The sequence below is a fragment of the Leopardus geoffroyi genome, chromosome D4, assembly GCF_018350155.1.
Source record: "Leopardus geoffroyi isolate Oge1 chromosome D4, O.geoffroyi_Oge1_pat1.0, whole genome shotgun sequence".
Taxonomy (NCBI): Eukaryota; Metazoa; Chordata; class Mammalia; order Carnivora; family Felidae; genus Leopardus; species Leopardus geoffroyi.
In genome coordinates, this window is record NC_059342.1 from 9,178,764 (window position 1) to 9,198,778 (window position 20,015).

Consider the following 20,015-nt stretch of genomic DNA (forward strand, 5'->3'; position numbering starts at 1 on the left):
TAAATACCACAGAGGCAGGTGCGTATTCCAATGTACAAGGAAGATCCGTCCCATGGCACCGGGCCAGGACGGATGTCCGTGGAATACCATGTTTGGGATTCGATGATGAAGTCACGAAGGATGTGTAGCCCTCATTCCAACCGGTTAGACTGGAATATCATGTTTACTGGGTCTCAAGGCACATGGAAATGGATATTGTCATGGAGGGAATTACAGTTCTAGAAGGAAGCTTAGAGATGAGAGTTTTTCTTTTTAAAGTTTATTTAAAGAGTCGGACACTTAACTGAACCATGATGAGAGTTTTTCAGACTTCCTTTGTGAAGAGGAGGGACCCACCAAAACATTGACACAAATGAAATCTTCCCTGACAGCACGGGGTATCCACAAAGAGGAGATTGGAGCTGTTCCGAACTGTAGTTCCCAAGTATGTTCTCCACCCAACCCGAACGCAGCAAAGGTGGGCAAACGCGAGTACACAAAATAGTATTCTAGTCAAGGCTTCCCTTCCTTGTGCCCAAATGTCTGCTGCATCATGAGCTATCAGGTATGGCCCTGTTGTTGTGTGTGGAGTAATTTAGGAAAAGGAGAAAAGCTGGGGTGCAAAGGCTGACCTATTAATGCATAAGGATGTGAAGCAAGGCCTCTAAAAACCCTCTAAAATTTTTCTAAAATTTTAATGTTTATTTTTGAGAGAGAGAGGCAGACGTAGAATCCAAAGCAGGCTCCAGGCTGTCAGCACGGAGCCCAACGTGGGACTCGAACCCACGAACCCCGAGATCATGACCTGAGCCGAAGTCGGATGCTTCGCCGACTGAGGCGCTTGGACATGCTGCCTCTAAAAACTTGCTACACGAAAAGAAGACATGAAATATCTTTATCTACACAGGTGGAGCATTTCCTGACATTTGCAGTACAGAGAATCCACGCGAGGTGTGAAAGGGCAGAAGGCTGGCAGTAAAGGTAAGAAAGTACTTCTTTAAGAAGATAATTGAAATACACCTCGGAGTGGGAGATACTCGAAAGCTACCCGATTTTGTGTGTCAGTGAACGTGTTACTTCCAAAAAGCCGTCATGCAAAACTCGACTAAAAGATGGGACCTATCAGGTAAGCACTACAAACAGCATCCTATGGCCTTATGATCCCACCATTATGTACCCATGACAACTGTCCTTTATCAGGCAGAATAACAGCCCCTTGGAGATGTCCCTGTCCTAATCCCCAAAATGTTACCTTACTTGGCAAAAGGGATTAATGTTGCTAATCAGCTGCCCTTCAGAAGGGGAGATAAGCCTGGATTAACCAGGGGAGCCCTGAGTCCTTAACAGAAGAAGAAAAGGAAGTCCCGAACTTACCTGCTGAGGACACACTGATTCTACAACTATATACACAACAATTTCTGCAGGAGGAAAAAAAAAACAACGACCCCAAACTAGCTTCTACACATTAGGCAAATGAGGAAAAAACATCACATCAAGAGGAGAGGCTGAGGCACATTCTCACCATAAACCCCACCCGTGGGGTGGTGCTTCCAGTTCAGGAGGTTAACGCAAAACCTGGAGATGCTCCCTGAGGAGTGAAGGGTTTGAGCCCCACATCAGGCACCCCAAGTTTTAAGACCTGCAGCTGAGAGAGGAGTCCCTAAAACATCTAACTTGGAAAACTAACGAGTCTCACATCCAAGAACCCTCACAAGGCTCTAGTGAGCTGCAAAATGGGGTGTCTTGGCCCAGGACCCAGTACAGGGGCAGTGATTGAGAGGCACCCAGACTTTAAGTGAAAAAGGCTTACTTGTTTGCACAGTAAGCTCAGCCTGAGCAGCGGGCGCCTCATCTGACGCACTTCTATAAAGGCCTGCTGGGGTGCTCCCCGGGGTGGAGGCATCATGCACTTTCCCTCTACCTCACCAGTGTATCTCCTGGACAGGAGCTGGTACCTTCCTCTGGTGCCCAATGTTGGCAGCTACCCCCACCCCAGGGCAAAGCAAAAGGCAAGAGTCCAAGAACCCCAATCTTTTAGTGAAAGAGACCTATTAACTTGGTTTCACAGATGCGGTGTGAGGGGAAAATCTTCTAATGAAACATACCTCTATCTAAAGACAGGCAGGAATCCTTTTGCAAGACCTAGCAGGGCAGGCCTTACCTTTGAGCTCTTCCTCTGCCACACTCCAGAGAGAGCCAGGAGATCCCAAAGGGCCATTTCTACATGTAGGGCCATGGTTTTTATGTCTGCCAGCCCCGGGACATCTGGCTCTGGTGGCCCGCAGCTTATGCTTATGACCCAGCAGCACTGTAGATAAAAAGTATCTAAGCAGCCTGAACTGCCATGCTCACGGAGATCCTCCCCTTTCAGACCATGACTGGTTCTTGGCACAACCTTAACCACTGGGAGCCACTGCAAATAAAACAGGCTGCTTAGAGGATCACAAAGGTGTGAGAGACCACCAAGAGGCAGAGCAGGGTTGAGTAAGTTTCGTCTTCAACAAGCGGTTAAGCTTTTAAGACCGAGAGAAGCCATGGTTTAACGAGTGCATCAGACTCCAGGGAGGTGAAGAGACAGAGGTATAATGTTCTCAATGAAAGAGGAAGGTACACATTTAGGTGTATCACTTAGCTCTATTTTCTTAGGGGCTTTTTCTGGTTAGGAGTTTAAAATAATGGCCATAAAAGTGCTCACAGAACTGGGTAGGAGAATGGATTAACACAGGACTTCCACAAGGAGACAGAAAATAGAAACAAGTACCCAGTAAGAATCAGAGCTGGGCCCCCAGGTGGCTCAGTCGGTTCAGCATCCAACTCTTCATTTCAGCTCAGGTCATGATCTCATGGTCATGATTTCAGATCAGGTCATGATCTCATGGATCTCGTGCGATCAAGCCCCGAGCTGGGCTCCATCCTGGGCACGGAGCCTGCTTAACCTTCTCTCTCCTTCTGCCCCTCCCCTGCTCACTCTCTCTAAATAAATAAAGTCCCAGAGCTTAAGAATGCAGTAGCTGAGCTGAAAACTTCATGAGGAGAGATCCACAGAAGACGGAATAAAACAGAACTGGACCAGCTGGACAAGTACAAGGGAAACCCCAGAAGACGATCAGATTTTTCAGCAGAAACTTTCTATGCCAGAAGGGAGTAACAGATGTATGCAAAGTGCTCAAAGAGAAAAAAAAAAAAAAAAAAAGGCCAACCAAGAACATTCTACCTGGCAAATTTATCATTCAGAACTGGAGAGAAAAATGTTTTGCAGACAAGCTAAAGGTCATCAACCTCAAGAAGTGTAAGAGGGACTTTTCAAGCTAAAAACAAAGGGTGCAAGTTAGGAGCAACTCCTATGACAAAATAGTAGTGAACGGATCACTTGTAAAATTAATATGAAGGTTGAAGGTAAAAATAACTATAACTACAATAATTAGTGGAGATATGTAAGTATGTACACAAAATAAAGAGATGTAGCATGTGACTTTAAAAACCTAAAACGTGGAGGGGGTGGGGACAATAAAACTGTAGAGCTTTAGAATGTGTTAAAACCTACGTTGTTATCAACTTAAAATGGACTGAATAAATATAAACTGTTGTGTCTAAGCCTCCTGGTAACACAAAGCTAAAACCTCCAGTAAATACACAAAAAATAAAGAAGTCTAAGGATACCACTAACCCCAGTCATGCAATCACAGAGGAAGGAGCAAAAGAAGAAAGGAACCATAAAAATTCCAGCAAGCAATGAACAAAATGGCAGTGAGCACACAGCTATTATTAATTGGTTAAAATACAAATGGGCTAAATATGCCAGTCCAAATAGGCTGAATGAGTGGATAAAAAAAGGCAAGTCCTGCCTAGAAGATACTCACTTGAGATCTGAAGACACACAGACTGAAAGGGAAGTGAATGGAAAATCAATATATTCCACACAAATCGAAACCTGTAGCAACAAAAGTTATATCAGACAAAACAGACTTTAAAACAAAGACTGTACTAAGGGAAAAGGAGAGGCTTCACATCATGATAAAAAAGGTCAATCCGAGAAGCAGATATAATATTGATAAATATTTATGTACCCAACATAGGAACACCTAAGTACATGAAGCAAATATTAAAGGATATAAAGAAAGAAAATGTCAGCAATATAATGAAAGTAGAGGAGCGTATCATCTCGCTTAAATCAGTTGATGGACTGAAATGACACATGAGATCAGATGAAATTCATACATGTAGAGAGAACATTCCAACCAAACACTGCAGAAGATACATTCTTCCCAAAGGCACATACAACATTATCCAGTACTGATAACATGGTGGGCCACAGAACAATTGTCAATACATGTAAGAAGAATGAAATCGTGTAAAGCTTTTTTTTTTTTTTTACTACAGTACGAAACTGGAAATCACTCACAAGAAGGAAATTGGAAAAAAAAAATACACGGATACCACACAACATCCTACTCAACAACCAATGGGTCAACAAAGAAATCAAAAAGTAAGTGAAAGTCTCTTGCACAAATGAAAATGGAAACAGTAGTCCTAAGTCTGTGTATGCAACAAAACCAGGGAAGTTCATAGCAATACAAGCCTACCTCAAGAAACAAAAATCCCAAATAAACTATTGATTTTACATCTATAAGAACTAGAAAAAGAAAGCCCAAAGTTAATGGAAGAAAGGAAATAATACGAATCAGAGAGGAAATAAATGAAATTGAGACTAAAAAAACAATAGAAAACATCAATGAACTAGAAGTTTGAAATGGCAACTAAAATTAATAAACCTCTAGCCAAGACTCATTAAGAGAAAAAGAGGGCTTAAAATCAGAAACACAAAGCATAATCAGTGACTACCATGAACGATTATACGCCAACAAATTGGAAAATAGAAAAACAGATCAATTTCTAGAAACTACCTTCTAAGAAGCCTCAGTTACGAAGAAACAAAAAAATCTGAATACAGCAAATACAATAAAACTGAATCAGTAATTTAAAAAACCGTAAAACAGGGGCGCCTGGGTGGCTCAGTCAGTTAAGCAGCCGACTTCGGCTCAGGTCATGATCTCTCGGTCCATGAGTTCAAGCCCCGCGTCGGGCTCTGTGCTGACAGCTCAGAGCCTGGAGCCTGTTTCAGATTCTGTGTCTCCCTCTCTCTGACCCTCCCCCGTTCACGCTCTCTCTCTGTCTCAAAAATAAATAAACGTTAAAAAAAAAAAAACAAAAAAAACCATAAAACAAAATCTAGAACCAGAAAGCTTCACAGGTGAATTCTACCAAACAATTAACAGTTATAACCTATCCTTTCTCCACTTATTCCAGCAATTGAAGAAGGAATGCTTTCAAACTCATCTTACAAGGGCAGCATTAATTACCCTGATACCAAAAGGTCAATTACATGAAGGACACCGATGCGGAAATTCTCAGCAAAATACTAGCAAACTGAATTCAACAATGCATGAAAAGATCACATGCCACAATCAGGTAGGATCTACTCGAGGGAGGCAGGAGGCTTCAAATCCACAAAACAATGTAATATGCCCTATTAACAAAATGAAGGATAAAATCCCATCTCAATAAGATGCCAAAAACACACCTGACAAAATTCAACAGCCAGTTCTGGTAAAGATTCTTGACAAAGTAGGTATAGAGGGAACATAGCTCAACATAAAAGACACCATATACAAAAAACCCGCAGCTAACAACATACTCAGTGGTGAAACACTGAGAGCTCTTCCCCTAAGAGGAGGAAAAAGACTACAACGCCTACTCTTGCCACTTTTATTCAACATAGTAGTGGAAGTCCTGGCCAGAGCAGGTATTGAAGAAAAAGAAATAGAAGGTGTCCAAGTTGGAAAGGAAAAAGTAAAACTGTCACTACGGACAGAGGACACGATACTAAATACAGAAAAGCCTAAACACTCCACCAAAACACTATTAGAATGTGTGGAATTTTACGAAACAAAATGGATGAACGTATGGGAAAGGAAAAAAGAGAGGGAAGCAAACCATAATATACAGAACAAACGGAGGGTTGATGGAGGGACGTGGGTGGGGGGTGGGCTAAATGGGTGACGGGTATTAAGAAGGGCACTGATTATGATGAGCACTGTGTGTTCTATGTGACTGATGAATCACTAAATTCTACTCCTGAAACCAATATTACACTACACGCTAACTAGAATTTAAATAAAAGTTTGAAAACAACAAAACCCCGCTACTGGAACAAAAAAATGAATTTGGCAATGTAGTAGGATACAAAATGAACATACAGAAATCATTTGTGTTTCTATATAGTAATAGCTATCAGAGAAATTTGGGAAACAACGCTCCCTCCAACTGCATCAAAAAAATGAAATACCTAGGGGTGAATTTAACCAAAGAGATGAAAGACTCGTACTCTGCAAATTGTAAGATGGTGATGACTAAACTAAAGATGTCACAAAAAATGGAAAGATAGATCAAGCTCAGTCGGTTAAATGTCCAACTCTGGCTCAGGTCACGATCTCACGGTTTGTGGGTTTGAGCCCCACGCCTGGCTCTGTGCTGACAGCTCGGAGCCTGCTTCGGATTCTGTGTCTCCCTCTCTATCTCCCCCTGCCTCTCTCAAAAATAATGAACTTAAGACTGAAATATCAAAGCATCTTTTCTGACCACAGTGGTATGAAAAGAGAAATCAATTATTCACATGTGGAGCTTAAACAATGGTAGTGAACAGTCCATGGGTCAACAAAGATCTCACAGGAGAAATTAAAAAATAACTTGAGACAAATGAAAATAAAAACACAGCATACCAAAACTCCTGCAGCAGAAGCAGTTCTTAGAGGGACGTTCATGACAATGAATGACGCATCAAGAAAGAAGAAAAATCTCAACCTACTTTTACAGCTCAAGCAACTAGAAAAAGAACAAACAAGTCCAAAGTTAGCAGAAAGGAGATAATAAAGATCAGAGCAGAAATAAATAGAGGGTAAAAAGGCAATAGAAAATAACATTGAAACAAAAGCTGGTTCCTTGTAAATAAACAAAATGGACAAATCTTTAGCCACACTCACTAAGGAAAAAAGAGGTGTCAGAATCAAAGACAAGTTACAGCTGATACCACTGAAATACAAAGGATCACAAGAGACCACTGAACAATTATATGCCAACAAATTTGGCAACCTAGAAGAAATGGATGAATTCCTAGAAATATAAAACCTATCAAGACCAAATCATAAAAAGATAAGAAAATATGAACAGATCTATTATTAGTAAGGAGATCAAATCAGTAATCAAACACCTCACAACTAATAGAAGTCTGGGTCCAGACAGCTTCACTGGTGAATTCTACCAAACATTCAAAGAAGAATGAATACCAATCCTTTCAAACTCTTCCAAAACAAAGAAGAAGAAACACTTCCAAACTCATTTTCTGAATCCATTACCCGGATACCAAAACTAGACCAGGATGCCATAAGGAAAGAATTTTATAGGCCACTTATCTGTGATGAATATAGATGCAAAAATTCTCAACAAAATATTAGCAGTACAAGTTCCACAATACATTAAAAGGATTCTACCCCATACTCAAGAGGCATTTATTCTGGGCATGTAATGATAGTTCAAATCACAAATCAATAAACATGATATACCACCTGAACAAAACAAAGGATAAAAGTCACGATCATCTCAATAGATGTAGAAAAAGCATCTGAAAAAATGCAACATCCACTTATGATAGAAACTCTTGACAAAGTGCATATCGAAGAAACAAACGTCAACATAATAAAGGCTGTATATGGTAAGCCCACAGCTAATACGCTCAATGGAGAAAAGCTGGAAGCTTTTCCTGTAAGACCAGAAACAAAAACAAGGACGCCCACTCTTGCCACTTTTATTCAACACAGTACCCGAAGTCCTATCCAGAGCAGTTAGGCAAGAAAAAGAAAAGGCACCCAAGTTGGAAAGAAAGAATTGAAACTATCACTAATTGCAGAAGATAATGTATATAGAAAACGCTAAAGACTTCAAATATGTTAGAGCTAATCAAAGAATTAAATGGAAGGATACAAAATCTATATACCAAAATCTTTTGTATTTCTAAACACTAGTGATGAGCTTTCAGAAAGAAATTAAAACTATTGCATTTACAGTTGCCTTGGGGAAAAAAAAAATTCCTAGGAACAAATTTAACCAAGGAGGTGAAAGACATGTAAACTGAAAACTATCCAATGTTAATGAAACAAGTGGAAAAATATTTGTGCTATCAACTGGAATAACACTGTTAAGATGCCCATACTACCCAAAGCAACCTGTAGATTCAATGTGATGTATAAAATTCCAATGGCATTTTTCACAGAAACAGAACAAACATCCCCCTAAAATTTGCGTGATGCCTCAAACAATCCAGAGTAGCCCAAGCAATCTTGAGGAAACAAACAAAGCTGGAGGTATCACACGCCTTGATTTCAAACTATATTACAGAGCTAAAGCAATCAAAACAGTATGGTATTGGCATTAAAAACAGACATATAGATCAATGGAACAGCACAGAGAGCCCAGAAGTGAAGCACACACATGGTCACTTTACAACAAAGGAGCCAAGAAGGTACAACAGTGAAGGGCCAGTCTCTTCAGTAACGGTGTTGGGAAAACCAGACAGCCACATGCAGAAAAATGAAATGGGATCACTATCTTACATCATACAAATATCACATAACAAGAATTATCTCAATGAAGATAAAAGACTTGAAAGCATAAGACCTGAAACCATCAAACTCCTGGAAGAAAACATAGGCAGGAAGCTCCTTGACATTTGTCGTGACTTCATGGTGTTAGGTCCGAGAACTCATTGCCAACAAAAGCAAAAATGAACACGTGTGGCTACATCAGATGAAAAAGCTTCTGCACAGCAAAAGAAACTATCCGCAAAATGAAAAAGGGGCCTAGTGAATGGGAGAAAGTGTGTGCAAATCTTATCCCTTCAGGAGTTCATATTCAGAATATCTACAACTCAATAGCAAAACAATCCAATTAAAAAAATGGGTAAATAATTTGAACAGACATTTTCCCAAAGACATATACAGATGGCCAAGAAGCACACGAAGAGGTGCTCAATATCACTCATCACCAAGGAAATGTGGATCAAAACCACAAAGACCCATCACCTCACACCTCTTAAAAGGGCCGCTATCCCAAAGACCAGAAGTTAAAAGCGTTGGCGAGGATGCAGAGAAAAGGGGACCCTCGTACCCTGTTGGTAAGAATGTAAATTTGTGTAGTCACTATGGAAAACTGTATAGAGGTTCCTCACAAACTAAAAACAGACCTTATTATTTGGCAATCCCACCTGTGGAGTTTACATGAAGAAAATGACACTAAATCGAAAAGATGTGTGAACCCCCATGTTCATTGTGGCATGACTCATAGTCAGGATTTGAAATAACCTAAGTGTCCACCAATGGGTGAATAAAGGAAATGTGTGTGTGTGTGTGTGTGTAGTGAACTATTATTCAGCCATAAAAATTTTTCCATTTGTCACAACATGGATGGACCCAGAGGGCATTATACTAAGTAAAATAAGGAAGATAAATACTCTATGATCTTACTTAAATGTGTAAATTCCTAAAAAGAAAACCAAAACACTCCCCGAGGCTGGTTGCCAGAGGTAGGGGCTGGAGGGTGACTGAAAGGGGTTGAAAGGTACAACTTCCAGGTTTGAAACAAGTTAAGTCAGGAGTATAGAATGGTGACTGTAATTGATAATACTATGTATGTGACATTTGCTAAGAAAGTAGATCTTGTATGTCCTCAGCAAAAGAAAACATTTGTAACTATTTGTGGTGATGGATCTATTTTTTTTTTTAAGTTTTTAAAATTTGAGAAACAGAGAAAGCAAGTCGGGGAGGGGCAGAGAGGAAGGGAGACAGAGAATCCCAAGCAGAGTCCGTGCTGTCAGCTCGAAGCCTGGTGCAGGGCTCGAACCCATGAACAGGGAGATCATGACCTGAGCTGAAACCAAGAGCTGGAAGCTTAACTGACTGAGCCACCCAGGCGCCCCTGTGGTGATGGGTATTAACCAGACTTAGTGTGGTGATCGTTTTACAATATATACAAATATGGAATCCTTACATCGTACACCTGAAACTAACATGTCATTATATCTCAGTTAAAAAAAAAAAAAGTGAGGGGCGCCTGGGTGGTGCAGTCGGTTAAGCGTCCGACTTCAGCCAGGTCACGATCTCGCGGTCCGTGAGTTCGAGCCCCGCGTCAGGCTCTGGACTGATGGCTCAGAGCCTGGAGCCTGTTTCCGATTCTGTGTCTCCCTCTCTCTCTGCCCCTCCCCCGTTCATGCTCTGTCTCTCTATGTCCCAAAATAAATAAATAAACGTTGAAAAAAAAAAAAGTGCAAGAAGAGGCAGAAAAGACACAGCATGAGAAGGATGCATGTGAAATGGGTTCTGGCCTCCAGTGAGGAACGCGGCCCATGAACACCCTGATTTTGGTCCAGAGAGACCCACAGCACACTGTGACCTCTAGAATTGTGAGGTCCTATTACGCGTTGTGTTAAGCCACTCCATTTTGGTGATTTGTAAAAGCAGCCATAGAAAGATAATACATCAAGTCTCCAGAGAGCTCTGAGAACCTCAACGGATGAGGCTAAGAGGGCAGATACTTGAAAACAGATTAGAAATGTGGCTCTAAAATCGGGAAAGATCTAGCTCAGGTAAGTTACATAGACCTACATCATCAAGCACTGGGATCTCAGAACTGGGGAATAACCACATGCAATTGAAAAATGTAAAATGAGTAGGAGGCAGAATCACTGAAGAGAATGTCATGGAGAAGGGATGTGGGTGTGGGGACACAACGCTGGCAAAGACAGGTGCCCCATTCTGTGGGGCAATAGGCATGAATCAGAGGTTTGAAGAATGTTTGCAGTGATTTTTGGGTAAAAACGTTCAGGACAGTGTTATTTAGAAGTGATATCGATATATTTTGTTCGCCTCATTAATGAATGTTAATGGATACTGCTGTTATTAAGACACTCACTGCTACCGGGAAATGTTCATAATACAGAAAAATTATGCTACAAAATAGTGTGCTGTGCTTTTCTAAAGAAAATATATGGAGAAAAAAAAACTGAAAGGCCCATTCTCCAAATGTTAAATGTATATGGGGTAGCGGTATTACACATTTTCCTTTCTTAAAAAAATATTTCCCAAGTTGTCTGTACTAAGTTTGTAATGAAGAACAAATCTAATTAAAAAAAAAAAAAAAAAAAAAAAAAAACTTCTGAAGTATACCTGTACTGTTTTACACAGAAGACCGTATATGGCCGAGATTAATTACTTGGAGAGGAGGAGGTAGGGGTGAGAACATACTTAGGTAATCAATTTAGACTTTTGAAGGCACCTGGGAGGAAGCTTCCACAAAAGAGGTATTTGCCGTGGGTGCAAAATTTCTGAGTGGATAAAGAAGATGTGATACACACACACAGGAATATTACTCAGGCATAAAAAATAAATGTCATTTGCCAGGACATGGATGGAGCTAGAGAGTATTAGGCTAAATTAAGTCAGAGAAAGACCAATACCATATGATGTCATTCATATGCGGAATTTAAGAAACATAAAACAGGCAAAGGAAAAAGACAAACCAAGAAACAGACTCTTAACTACAGAGAACAAACTGATCCCCCAGAGGGGATGTGGTGGGGGGGCAGCAGATAGGGAAATAGATGGTGGGGATTAAAGCACACACTCATCATGAAGAGGACTGAAAAAGGTAGAGAATTATTGAATCCCTGTATTGTACACCCGAAACCCACAGAACACTGTATGTTAACTTTTCTGGAGTTAAATTTCAAAACTTAAAAAGATTTCTGAAGGCACTGAAACTAAGTAATTGAGATAAACATACTAATGCAGTGTTTGAAATACTTGAGGCTAATGCCAAAAAATTCCATGATGAACAAAATATCAAAATTTTAAAGGCAGATCCGTACTGGATCCATGACGGATAAAATGGACCCCATTTCCAACTCACTTTGACAATTATTTTCTAAGACAAGGATTCTCACAGTGTGTTCCTGAGCCCCCACGGCATCAGGATTTCCCGGGAAAGTGTCAGAAATGCTCTCTCTTGAGCCCAACACACAGGTTACAGAATCAGAAACTCGAGGGGGAGCGGGGATGCCTAGAAATCAACGCTCCATCAGTCCTTCCGGGCTAGGGAGCCTCTGTGTTCCATAACAGACAGGTGTCATCAACAGCTATGTTGGTAGAAAATGTGTATTACACTAATTTTCCAAGACAACATTCAGCGAGTGTTTGCTACGAGCCTGGCTATATGCTAGGCTCTCTGCATGCATTGGGGATGTTTCTCATACCTCGGTTTTGTAGGGAAGAACACTGACCTTGATCAGGGTTAAGTACACTGCCTGAGGTTGCCCAGCAAGGACACAAGAGACCACAGAATGGCGGACTGGAACATCTGTTTTGTTAGCATCTGTGGAAATGTCTCTGCAGGTGGCAAGAGGCACAAAAATGGAAGAAACACATGCCTGGGCTTACCCTCTGACTCGGACTCCTCTTCATCTTCCTCCTCCTCCTCCTCGTTGCTGTCGTCCTCACTCTCTTCCTCTTTGGCAATTTTCTGCCGAGCGCTCTTAAACACAGACTGTAAGACGATCGAGTCTTCATAGATCTAAAGGGTCACAGGGGCACCGGTTACAAACACAAGCTGAGGACTCAGTATCACAGCCACAGTCTCTTCGTCAAGGCACACACCCGCTTTGCTGTACGTGAATCCTATTAGAAACATCAGTGTTAGCTTTTATGCCTGCGGGAAACCCAACAGGAAAACGCTGAACTCTACTATAGACACACATATTCTTACGGGAAAAGAGTCCACTTGTGGTTGAAATTGTGTGCGTACGTGTGCATACATACTTAGGGAAGGGTAGACTTGTGTAAGATATCCTCACAACTGTGGCAACACAGAACACTTACAAAACTTCCATTTGTTCCTTGAAGTGTTTTGTCGAATGCTGTGGTAACACAACCTTGTCTAGAATGCAGATCCCCTAACAAAATGGAGGAAGTTGTTCTTTATTATTGGCTTATCAGTACTGGCCATGACTATTCCAATCAATACCTCACTTTCAGTGTACGCACAGACCTGAGCACAGCCCTGTGCGGTAGATGCTGAGATCTGAAGCTCAAACATGGTCCTTTTACTCCAAAAATGAAAAATTCAAGTACCATACGATCCAGCAATCCCACCTCTGGGTATATGTCCAAAAGAATTGAGAGCAAAGTCTTAAAGAGAGATTTGTACTCACATGTTTACAGCACCTTTATTCGTAACAGCCAGGAGGTGGAAACAAGTCAGGTGTCCATCAGTGGATTGACGGACAAATAAAAGGCAGTACAGAAGGAAAATGGGGTATTATTCAGCATTAAGACGGAAGGAAATCCTTTCATATGCTAAAACCTGGATGAGCCTTGAGAACATAGCCCTGAGTGAAATAAGCCAGTCTGAAAAGGACAAATACCATCTGATTCACTTATATGACACGTCTAAAGTAGTCAAATTTGTAGCAACACAAAGTGGAACAGTGGTTCCCAGGGACAGGGGAGCGGTCAATGGGGTGGTGTTTCACGGGTAGGGGGTTTCGGCTTCACCAAAGAGTTCTGGAAATCTGTTGCACAACAATGAGAACATCCTTAACACTACTGAACTGCACACTTAAAAACGGTGAAAACGATACATTTTAGGTGTTTTACCAAATTAAAAAAAAAATACAGAAGCCAATGGCCTTGGACTCTAGATCTAGAACATAATCCTTTTTTGTGAGAAGCCAAACACTCATTAAGGTGACTGGGAGGAGAGCTACAGTGAGCCCCAGAGGTAGTATAAGGGAAGAAATGATGGGGAGAGGCTCTGAGGTGGGGCCACTGGGGTAGAATTTGCCAGAAATCAGAATGCAGCTAGATATGCACAGGTGAGGAGGATTCCATCAGGGCTGAGAAGGGAGGGGGCTATTTAGGGAAAGACAGCAAGTGAGAAAAGTGGGGAGGCAAGAATATGATACACGTGGGATTGCACCAAGCAAGGTCAATTTCCTAGTGGTGACGGTGGACTGCGTTATGCAAGATGTTGCGGTCCTGTGACCACATAAAGGGCACATGGGCTCTCTCTCCCTGTCCTATTTCTTACGGCAGCAGGTGCATCCGGGTGTGTGTTCATGGGGCAGGTGTGACTGGACCACGACTAACTGCTTAGCCTGAAAAGCAGCAGAGACAGAGGCTATAGTGTGAGGGTAGGGTACGACTTTGGAAAGCAGCCTATGGAGATTCAATTCCTTCTAGAATCTAATAGCACATGGTGGGAAGTAGATGGGCAGGAAAAGGAGCTGGTGAGAGAGTGAGCCACATGTTTCCAGGATGGACGGAGAAGGAAGCCGGCCAAGAGACCACTTAGGACTTTAGTTCACGTGTGAGACAGGGCGGCTGTGGCACCAGAGGGGGACCGGAGGACCTGGAGGCACAGCACCATGCTGCCCAAGTCCAGTATGACGAACCCAAAAGTCCATCCAGCGACTGGAAGGGGTCGTTCACAGGAAGACATCCTTGTCGACTCCTGCTTATTACCCTCTCTGCCCTGGTTTCCATGTGAGCTTTCTTTCAAGAGGGTCTGGATTGCAGAAGGTCTGCTTTCAAGAACTGCTGAGGTCGGCCATGACATACCGCCGTTAACCTGGAAACGCACAGTCTTTTCCTAAAAGGCATAAAAGGCCCATGCGAGGGTCCTCTTGTTCTCCAGTTTCATGATTGGAATGGACATAAAAGATTTTAAAAGCAAGATCAGGAGAGAAGCTCAAGGAACTGAATGGTGGCTTAACACTGTACCAGTTGGCAGGCACACTGACCTCTCCTCTCTTCATCATGATACAAGAGCATTAGCAGAAATACAGACGGGGGAAAAGGGGGTGCTTACAAAAGGGGAGCGGAATTGAGGTATAATTCCCGTGAGAGGATCCTCTCGCCAGTTATTTTAATCAGCTGAGTATCACGGACTCGTATACTTTAAGACTTGCTAACAGTAAGAAAGGGGACTTCTTCACTGCGGTTGGTTTGATAAGCATGTTCTGTAAGCAATTAAAGGCAATGGTTCTTTTTTCTACGTGTACCCTTTTTTGTTCGTTTGCTTTAAATCAAAGTATTTTCATTTCCTGACGTACGGTTACGGTCAGAAAAATGAAGGTGAAGTATAATCAAGTGCACGGTCTCTACAAAAGCAGAAAACCATACCTCTAGCCTTGAAGCATTATGCTAAGTGATTTCCTTGAATTCCAACCCCAATTAGAAGCCAAGCCTTGAAGGGAAAGCATAAATAGGAGCTATAGCACAGCTATGATACAGAGGCTGGCCTTAATTTGAAAGAGCCAAAGCCTCAATTTATTTACATACTCGCATACGATATAGGCTTTTATTTCTCATTTTTGATTCTGCACCCCCTGGTGGGGGGGAGTAGCAGTGGTTCAAATAGTAGAAAATGAAATAGATCACTTAAAAGCACATAAGCACATCAAAGGTGAAAAGTTTTTCAGGCAACCAAAGACACACACCTGAGATCCCTCCAAGTTGAACGTCTGAGCGTTGTGACAGAGAAGCATGACATCTTTCTCCAGGTCACCCAGGCTCCGGTACTTATGATTACGAATCCTCTCCTAATGCAGGTTTTGGATAAAATTGAGGTTAATGAAGAGGAAGGGGAAAAAAAAATGTAAAGATCATTACTTGGTCCAAAAAAGCCTGATTTGCCTCCCTTGTCTTCATAACCGCCCTGCCAGGGATGTGGGGCTACACAACTCTAGGGGGCGCTGTTCACAGAGGCCACCCTCCCACGGGGATTCCTTCTTGCAAGGGGGAAGGAGCCGCCCAGATTGGGGGGAGGAGTCTGAAACTTCTGAAATAAAATGCAACCGAATACATTATGGGCTCGTGACATGATGAAATCATATACATGTCAAGGCTCAAGGATATCCCAACTGTTCTAGGGACGAGCCCTAGATGGAGGAGTTGGGGGCGGGGGGGGGGAAGGGGGGGTCCACGGTGGTCAGACAGGATGCCACTGCCAACCCCTGACTGTAATCATTTCAATGAATTTACCTTTTTCTTTTTTTATAAAGTTTGTCAACAAAATATCTACCTTTATTTTTTTGAAATCCACCGGCTTCCTAATTAATTCATAGTATTCTGGTAACTCTTTCCTTGAAGGTAACTGAATGAAGACTTCACTGAGCTGCCGCCCTGAACTGTAAGGTTGGGGGGAAACAAACAAAACCATATCCGGTCACGTACTACCAAGGAAAGCTTTTATTTCAGAAAATGTCAAAAAAAAAAAAACCAAAAAAAAAAACCAAACCAAAACAAAACAAAAAAACTGCATCCCACGTATTATAGACAAGGGACCCCTTAAATCCAGGAAAAATCCCACAACTAGAGATTAATGCTCCTTGTGCTAACTCTGAAATCACATTAAAATGCCATTAGATCCCCACTTCTGTCACACGTGATATGCGAGGTCCACTGTGAGTTCCTCTTTCAGAGTGAACAGATCTCTGTTTTGATAGAAACATTTAAAAGTGTCCTATTCAACCAACCACTCCATTTTTTAATGAATAATAATTGAGTTGGCAAGAAAAAAAATTACAATGGTTTTATTTCCACACTCCTTTGTCTTCAAACTCCCTGTATATCCAGAAAATAGTATGTTAGAATAGGACTCTGGAAACTCAAATGAAAAGCTTTTGTGTCGCTTTCTTTTCTGTGTTATTCCTTTTACAGTGTTTCACATACTGTGAACCACGCATACCTTTATTATTATTTGCCAGAGGAACCCCTTCATCTTGCCTAACTGCACTTTTGTGCATATGGCCATTTGGTCAGAAAAGAACAAACATATTTAGCAAGCGCGGATACCTCGTGTTTCTGGGATTAGTGCAGGACCCTCCCTCAAATTCATGGTAGCTTTATTTGAAAGCAAATTTAATAGCAACAAATGCTTAGTAATTTACAACTTTGAAAAACAGTTTATAAGGCACTATAAGCTTTAACATCACTTAATACTGGAAGCAGACATGAGTGAAGGAACAAAGATATTCATAATTTAGGTTCAAGATTCTAATATCTGGCTTGGCCTATCCAGATCGATGGTAGCTTGTGAGGTATGGTATGGTCATTTTTCAACAAAATCTTGCTTCCCTTAGGATGCAGTCTCTACTTCCTTTGTGAAGGCAGAAATACAAAAATAAATAAATAAATAAATAGAAATCACTACCATGTAAATTTCGGAAGGGGATTCCAGGAGTGTGGGAGAATGCTGTGGCTAAGAATGAGTGACAATATGCTGTTTTAATCCATACTCCCAGTTGTATAATTAAAAAATATTCATAATGACAGTTATCATAAAAAAGGCATGCGCAGTAACTCAAAGGGTTGCTTAGCAACCAGTGGGGAAAATGCTGAAGTGCAAAGGGGCCTGCATAAATTAACCGAAAATCCGCTGTCAAAGGAATGGGAGAGTTTTTCTATCATGGGGGGGGGGGGTCGTCTCTGTTTTATTTTTTTAAAATATATACATGGGCCTCATGAATATGGAAATCAGGGGGCACCCACCAGAGGTTGAAGAAGACTGCAGTTTAACAGGGAAATTAGATTTTTTAGGTTATCGTGGGAAGAGCCAAGGAGTTTCTCCCACCCCACAGCCGCCCTGACCCCCCTTTCCCCAGGCTGATAAATCTATTTGTACCTCCATAAATTATACCAGCAAAATATGACAAAAAGTAGTTTATTTATGGTCACCTTCAACATAGGGCCACAATTCCTGGTTTGTTCTTTTCCTCCCATTCTGAGATTTATACACACAAACGTTTTACCTGTTTGAAAAGAAGTATCTGAAAGGCAATTTATTAGCTATCAGTTTTTCTATTTCTATCCATGTCTTCTCAACAAAGAGTCAGACCTCCTTGTAATCTCAGATTTAACACCTGACCCTCAATGACATCTTCACGATGTCATTTTCGACATTGCCAACAGATGGTGTCATTTTTCTATTGATGGATTACAAGGACATCTTTGCTTTGTACACCTGTGATGCACAGACCCTTGATTTCGGCAGGGCTCTCAGTGAAATAAGAAATAAGCTGTTTGCACCAAGAACGTGATAAAGGGCTTTCCAGCAGGGGCAAAATGGCCAAAACAATCTTGGTCTGATGTCTCCGTCTTTAGTCAGGTTGTGGGAATTCTAGACCCTGTCACGAGACAAGTCCAGAATTATCTGTGCTCCTAAAGGAGAGAGCTGAAAATTCTGAGACTCTGAAAAATCAGACAAATTTTTTCTGTTGATATGGTTTCAAAAGTTAACGCTCACTCAATATTCTGGTCCTACTTCCTTTTTTCCCCTCTGCCTAAGAACAAGGGAGCACTGGGGCAAATGGAAGATCTGGAAGCTACTGAAAAAGACCTCTAATGGTATGTTGGTTGGATCATCATACAAACATGTCAGTCCTCCTCAGCTCTGTCTTGATGACCTGACTCTTCTATTCAGGACAGTATCTTTCCTGTGTGCCCATAAAGACCATGGTCAACGCCCCACGTGAATACTAATTCCCAGGCTCCATGCCTCCAATCGTACTTCAAGATCAAGAACCCATTTTCCATAAAAACTGAAGATACTCGCATTGCCAAGCTAACCCTTGGTGCCTCACTGCCCAGAACTTAATTCCCCTGTGTATTTTTTTTTCTTTTTTCCAAAGAGGGTGGGAAGATCGTACATGCAGTTAAAAGCCTTTCCCATTCCTGTTGGTACCAGGGGTTCTGATGGCCAGCTTGGGCGGGAATGTCAGGAAGACATCTGGCTTTGTGTGACCTAGAGAATGCACGGACGTAGGACAACCACATGTTGACGGATCACTACAGTAACTTATTTTTTCCTAAATTAAAGGTTAAAAAAAAAAAGTAAATGAAAAAGGAAGTGAGACAGCCTGACAAGAGTTTTGAATTCTTGGCATTTCTTTCTCAAACTTAAGCTGAGCAAAGGCTTTTTCAATATACCTTTTCAAATGCCTTTTTTTTTTTTCCAGTGCTGGAAAATTTTGTGTGTGTGTTTTTAAAGTACAGAACAATGGACTAATTGTACAACGGCTTGCAGAAGGTGTTCTGTTTCTGTTGAAATGCTTAACCTATCCCCCAAGGTATTTTCCATGATGTCATTTTATATAGTTTAAGGCCTAAGTATGAATCGTCGGCTGGAAGTGTGCAGCTTCCCCAAGACAAAAGGGATATAGCCGCTGCCCTCCCCCAAAAGAGGGATCCACTGAGGGCCCGCGATTTCAGATCTATTTCATACACTGATCCGTCAAGGAACAAGAAACGTGAGAAGGCAGAGCGTGGGTGGCGGAGGGATATGGCTACAAGGGGACGCTGGGCAAGCACAGCTCTCTCCGGAGGTGACCGGGCAGGGGGCCACGTAAGCGTGATGTGTGAGACAGGAAGGCCCTGTGTGCCGCCATGTAAATGCTGCTGTGCAAACCCTGCATGTACTGCTGATAGGTGTGCGCATTACACGTGGACACACAAGCATACGACGGGGGCTCCCGTGGCCGTGGGGCTTCACGTGGGAACCAGTTTCTCTCCCATCACATCCGCAAACCAGAGCGCACTGCTTTCCCGTCTGTACTACCAGGACCCTAAAATGGTGACTGCAAACATTAGGAACCTCTAGTTACATTTTAGGCGTAGCCTCCATGGAAGAGTACCGAAGACTAACACTGCTAAGAAGGTTACTGCTTTAAAACGCCGGCTGTTCTGCCTTCCCCACAAACCCAAACTAGGAAGATCAGGTATTGGGCAAGAGGTTTTTTGGTTTTGGTTTTAGTTTGTTTGTTTTTTGTTTTTGTTTTTGTTTTTTGCTGTTTTATGATTTTCTTTTCTTCTGCCCGGGTTGATGTGTTGACAAGCATGGATTAATGGACACTTGTGAAAAAAAAAAAAAAAAAA

At 41.8% G+C, this 20,015-nt stretch overlaps 1 protein-coding gene and 1 long non-coding RNA gene across 12 annotated transcripts in view; one reads left to right on the forward strand and one right to left on the reverse strand.

Annotated features, from left to right (window-relative positions):
• SMARCA2 (SWI/SNF related, matrix associated, actin dependent regulator of chromatin, subfamily a, member 2) overlaps positions 1-20,015 on the reverse strand; it is a 180,984-nt gene that overhangs the window by 3,624 nt on the left and 157,345 nt on the right. For all 11 annotated transcript variants that reach the window (XM_045468714.1, XM_045468707.1, XM_045468713.1 and 8 more), the window contains 3 exons: positions 16,165-16,270; positions 15,581-15,682; positions 12,522-12,654 (listed from right to left, as the gene is read on the reverse strand). In XM_045468714.1, coding sequence (XP_045324670.1) covers positions 12,522-12,654; positions 15,581-15,682; positions 16,165-16,270 — 341 coding nt within the window. The remainder of the gene's footprint in view (positions 1-12,521; positions 12,655-15,580; positions 15,683-16,164; positions 16,271-20,015) is intronic.
• On the forward strand, positions 748-19,858 carry LOC123593162. Its single transcript, XR_006710159.1, has 3 exons — positions 748-960; positions 18,430-18,488; positions 19,752-19,858. It is a non-coding gene; the product is annotated as an uncharacterized LOC123593162 (long non-coding RNA).